Source organism: Mus pahari, chromosome 5, assembly GCF_900095145.1.
Source record: "Mus pahari chromosome 5, PAHARI_EIJ_v1.1, whole genome shotgun sequence".
Taxonomy (NCBI): Eukaryota; Metazoa; Chordata; class Mammalia; order Rodentia; family Muridae; genus Mus; species Mus pahari.
Genome location: NC_034594.1, coordinates 49,394,616 through 49,400,615, shown reverse-complemented (window position 1 = coordinate 49,400,615; position 6,000 = coordinate 49,394,616). Strand labels below are relative to the sequence as shown.

The 6,000-nt window shown below is 34.8% G+C and overlaps 1 protein-coding gene across 3 annotated transcripts in view; it reads right to left on the bottom strand.

Annotated features, from left to right (window-relative positions):
* The window catches only part of Vwc2l (von Willebrand factor C domain containing 2 like), a 156,077-nt gene that overhangs the window by 125,075 nt on the left and 25,002 nt on the right, over positions 1-6,000 (bottom strand). For 2 of the 3 annotated variants that reach the window (XM_021198805.1, XM_029538877.1), the window contains one exon: positions 5,680-5,809. The exons of the other annotated variant lie outside the window; for it this stretch is intronic. In XM_021198805.1, the coding sequence (XP_021054464.1) occupies positions 5,680-5,809 (130 nt within the window). The remainder of the gene's footprint in view (positions 1-5,679; positions 5,810-6,000) is intronic. 3 annotated transcript variants of the gene reach the window in all.

Here is a 6,000-nt window from a genome sequence, read left to right as displayed (position 1 = left end):
TGTGTGTGTGTGTGTGTGTGTGTGTGTGTGTGTGTATGTGTGTGTGTGGTGTATGTATTATGGAAATCAGAGTGTTACATCATGTGTCTTCCTCAATCACTCTTCATCAAATTCTTTGAGAGCAGGTCCTCTACTGCAGCTGAAATTTACCAGTTTAGTTAGTCTTCCTGCCCAGGGAGCTCCAAGGATCTGCTTATCCTCCCCTTCTCAGTGCCTGGAGTTCAGGTGCACTGTGTACTGCAGCTCTAAACACAGATTTTCATGTTTGTATGGAAAGAACTTTACCAACAGAGCTACCTCCCTAGCTCTCATCATAATCATTCTATTATACAATTAAGTAATTGTGTTTCTAGTCACATACAATTTAGTGTATATCTAGTATGTGTATGGCATTTAAAATATATTAAATGTATCACATAGGAAACAATATATATAGTATTCATTGCTGTATTCTGTCGTTTTATAAGGTATGGAGATATGTCAGTAGCCTGCTTTTAATGTCTGTGACATATTTTACTGCTACACTGTAAACAGTAACATCTCATGCTGACTTCTCACTCTTGAGATTCAGTGAAAATTCTATATATGAATCTGGATGAAAGTATACATCATACAATAATCAACTTCAAGTGATATGAAAATTTTCATAGAAACCGCTTTCTTAAAAGTTGCCCAGCATTTTCTCAACTGTTTTTTGAATATCATTGTCAATAAAAACTGTTTCCATTATTAAAATATTATCAATACAAAATTGGTATGATGTCCCTGTAATTTCTGATTCCTTTTCATCAAATCTATTTCTCAATTTCTTAGATAAGATTTTCTTCTGAGAACTTTATTTATGAATTCATGTCTCACATCATAGAATTGGTTTTTATTTCTTTCTTATTCATTTCAATGACCTCTGTGTATGTATTAGGGCTATACTCATTCATGGTGAACCTTTAGAAGGTCTTCGATGCTATAAAGGAGTTTTCATCTCCAGTTTATTTATAACCTGCCACCCAGACGCACTCAAAATTTGTTTGCCTTTCTGGCTAGCCTGCTACCTGCCTTACTTTCATGACCCTAAAACTACAAGAAAATAAGGAATATGGAGTTAAATATTTGAATAGGGCTTGTGTCAACTTCAGCTTAGTTAGAAGAAAGGTGGAGTTGCTTACTTGGTGTGTATAGAAGACTGGGGGAGTATCCTGTCTCTCTCAGTTTTTCATGAGTTTCATGTCCTTCAGAGGCATAAGTAACAACTGACTATATTCTAGTGAAAATATAAAGTCTGTACAAATGCACTTAACCATTTTGGTGCTTTAGTGATTAAATATTTAATAGCTGTCAGCATATTTTATTTGCAAAGTCATATGTTTGGCATCTATAAACACGGTTTCTAAAGAATCAAAAGAAAAGCATAAGGATTCATTCAAAACTCCAGATTTTCATGAATGATAAAGAACAAGAAATTGAAATGAATGTTAATTCACATTAAAAAATATACATTCTAGGTTACTGACTATATATATTATGATTGCTTTCCAAATATTATAGTATTTACATTACACCCTAAACTGAAACATTTTCTTTAGCAAATACTATACTAATTACTAATTTATTTTTGCATATTATTAGAGCAAATAGGCAACTACTGTGTAAAGGATGCTCATTAATTAACATGGAAATCCATGTACCAAAAGGTAAATCAATGTGTTATACTATTATGAAAAGTATCAGAGTTTGAAAAAGTCACTTTTTTAAAAAAAAAGAGTGCATTTGGGTTACCAGCTATTGCAGGTATGCAGAGGAAAGAGAAACAACTGTTTAAAAGTGTTACAAAAAAAAACAAAACAAAACAAAACAAAAAAAAAAACAAACCTCTTGTTACAAAAAAAACTCTTCATGCTCCTATAGGAAGTCCTTTTACCCTAGATTTGCAATTTTCTAGTGAGGAAAAAAACAGCTGACATCACCTACATCAGAATATCAGACAACCTCAGGATGTCCTCTGACCAAAGATGAATGAGAGTGAGCAAGGCATAGCCCACTGTTGCCACTGTTTTTCACCCATTTCTCTGTATGCCACAGGGACCTGAAGGATCCCCAATGTTTCTGTGCTCTAGGCAGCTGATATATAGTTCATGCTCATGAGTTGTCAGAGGGAGCCATAATTGCAGAATAGGAAAAACTGAGCTGTGAGAGAAATCACTGTTTATATGGAGAAACCAAGGGAGATTTTAAAATCTATACAGTTTCAAAATGTGCCTATAACCTAAGTAAAGGTTTATCCCAATCTTTCTTTGGATAAGATTATTATACATACACTACTTGGCCATTCATACCTTTCTCTCATGTTTTCTTAGTTTGGTTACACTGAGAGTGTTTAGTGCTGAACTAAACTGAATAAGAATGGAATCCTTCTCTGGCTTGCTTGTATTTATTCAGGACCACTAGACATCCTGCTTGAGATAATTGTCAAGATGAAGAATTTAAAATTCTCCTTCATTCTTAATGTAATTAGAGAAAAGTTTTAGAAGTTTCATGCTCCCAAATTGGTATTTACAAATTACATTGAGAAAAAAGAAAGGGTATCATTGTCCAGGGAAATGATTAGCTTGTATTCTATAAAATTAAGAATACTCCGTTCTGCAATAACTGTTATGGTTGGTAACTTGTTTCTCAAGAAACCAATATATTGTTTCCTCGGTTTGTTTGCTCACAAATAATTGCAAAGCAAGGATTTTATATTAGTTGATACTAAAATTTCAGGTTAAATGTGATAGATTCTATCATTTAAAATGTTTAGTTTCTATCTTTAATGCATCTTGCTTTAGTTCTAACCCAGGAAGCTAGAAAAACCAATCTTGTTATGCAAAAGGGAAATGATTTGACAGCCAAGACAATCAGCATTTATGCAAACCAAAAAATATTTGTCTGCCAAAATCATCAACATCTATAAAGATTTATGAAAATGTGCAAAATGCTAAAAGACTGTGTAAATGAGAATCTGTTGCCTATACCTGAAATCCATAGGACATATTTCTAACTTGTACTTTTACTTTAATCCAAGGATACAGGAGGCATACTTTTATATAATAGTTTTCACTATAATGGACAAATTTATCTTCTAATGCAATGAGATCAGCTTACAATGTGCTGGAATTTTCAAAACTTTCCTACTTATAGTCTATCATGGTATTTTCCCTCCAGCTCTTCAACATATGTAGCATCTGCTTCTATTTTCTTAACTGTGCTTAGAAAATTAACAAATAAAGCATGGACTCAGTCTTGTCATTAATAAAATATTGGTCTTAAGGACTCTCAGGGTCCTTTTGATCAAAGTCCTTCAGCATTGACCATACTTTATGTATTGAAAACAGCTGTCAAATTAATGACATGTAGCAATAAAACAAAGTCTTTTAATACTGTGTTATAGCAAATATTTGTCTTCCTTCTTATTTAAACACAGATTAATATCCATTATTATTTTTTAAAAGGTTAAGTTTGTTTGGAAGTAGCAAGATGAACCAGAAATGATGCTTGTATGCTGCGCCATGTACACAGTAGCAGAAATGGTCCCTGCGTCATGGACACAACAGCCAAAACACTGAACTAATAAACCTAGTGTGAACTCATCAGTTATATGAATAGGTGACTCAGTTTAAAGTTCATCCATCAACACATGTGGAGAGGGTTCATTCGAAGACAAATTTCTAATGTACAGTAAGCACAAGCTAATCTTTAGTAGTGGCATATTAAAGATGACTAGTTTGAAGTGACTATCTTAACATTTGACTAGACATGCATTCTAGATGCAGTATAGGCATTGTGTTGTGTGTCTCGGGTGACTTACTGGATGTATGCATTAAGATTGCCTCCTAAATACCTAAATTAGAGTCTCTATCCGAGAGATGCCGAGTGTGTACAGACACATCTTTTTTTTTAACTCACTTACTCTAACAGCAGGGCAAAGTCAGCAAGCACCACCCAGAGAAGAAAATATTCTGAAGGACCTGTTTAGATGGTGACTTCGAAACAACATTTTTTTTTTTCCTTCAGTTAAAGACTTGTCAATCCCATTTTTGAAGATTGATTTGGTATCTGAGTTTTCCTTCTTTTTATCCTTGGAGAAAATGAAAAATAACAAGTCCTCCTCTACTTTAGACTAACCATTCATATACTTTGTGACAGTTAGTTCTCCCCCGAGCCTTCTCTTCTGGACAAATTATGCTAACTCCTTCAGTCTATCCTCCTAAGTCCTATTTTTCAACCATTAAATCATCTTACTGTTCTTTCTTGTATCTTTTCCAGTTTCTTTAAACATTTTCAGAAATATGAAGTTTTAAATCATGTATCTTTGCACATACAAGGCACGTTAGAAATTCAGGGGGTATTTATTTCCAACCCCTGAGTCAGAGGTAGGTGGTCATGTCATATAAGTCAATTGGACAAGAAGAAAAAGAGAAACAAAATGAGCAATTTAATATCTTAACATAATGGATTTATACGATCACAAAGAGGATGGCCTATGCCCAGAAAAATATCAGAAAGGGTCATTATTAGTATTTTGGGAAGATACAAAACCACAAATTTGATTTTTAAAATAACGGGATTCCCTTTTGTTGTGTCTTTAAATAACTTGATGCTTTTTTTTAAGACTAATTATTCATCTGTTATGGAATAGACTGCTAGGTGAGTTAACAGAAATTTAGACACTATATATATATATATATATATATATATATATATATATATATATATATATATATCTCCATATCCTAATTACTAGGAGTTACTTTACTGCATCAATTCTGCATTAGAGCAATGACAAGGGATAGAACTGCCCCCAAGTACGTGCAAAAGCCAAGGGAGCATTTGTGGATTGTTAGGTAACAAGGTATTTCTCCCCCCTTGGCAGAACATGACCACTAGGCAGAGTAGGGTTGCGGGATCTTTGCTGATAGAATGTCCTGGGGACCACTGCCTGCCAGTGTATTTTCTAGAGCACTGGGATGATTTCAGGTGACTAAGACACTGTAATTTTTCTCGACTATTCCATTTTATAAGGGGAGAAATGAATCCATAATATTATATACAATCCACCTCCACATCTAGAGCAATTTCTGTGACGACAGGGATCTTCTACTATAAAAATCTAGACACCCCCCCCCCAACCTCAACACTCATATCAGGTTTAGTCTTTCTTTCTTGAATTTAGGTATACTTATAATTGAATTTAAATCATTTGGACAACTTTAAATTTGAAATCTTATTTATTTCCAAACCAAAACGCCTGGCATTTGCTCCGTTCTCTGTCTTAGGATGTGCTACACACCATGAAATTTGGAAAACTGCTTCACAGTCTCCAAAAATACAGAGAGATGCAGACACTGCAAAAATACAGTACTGTGTTCTCTCCAATAGTCTCTTTACAAGTCACCAATAAATTATATGGGACACAACAAAGCCAGCATATGAGAGTTCTAATTCCCCAGATGAAAAGCTACTTAATTCAACCATACCTAGTACATTTTCACTTTTAGGCTTCAGAAAATCTTATATGCCAGCTATACCCATATTGAAAAGCCAGAGGCAGATCTTAGAGGGCTCTTGCACTGAATGGTGTGCAAGGGTGAAATACTGGTGTCTTGTCCTGACCCCTTCTTGAAAACTAATACAGGGCATTCTTACCATTTTTGCAGACAGGACAACATTGCTCTGGTTCATAGATTGGGTTGACACACTCAGGAACTGCGCAGTCTGCTACAACACAGTGAACTTCATTGCTGGGCTCACAGCGACACCATTCACATGGAGAGGGCTAGGAACAAATCTCAAATTAGCCCCTTTTCTCCTATAACTTAATGCTTGCACATTCATATGCTGTCAGAAGACAAGACAGTAGTGTTTATATCAACTTCAATTCCATTTACCATGTGTATGATCATTCTGCCCCCAAAGGAAGGCAACCTGTATGTCCAAGCCAGGATGAGTTGTAAAGCACAGTCTAGG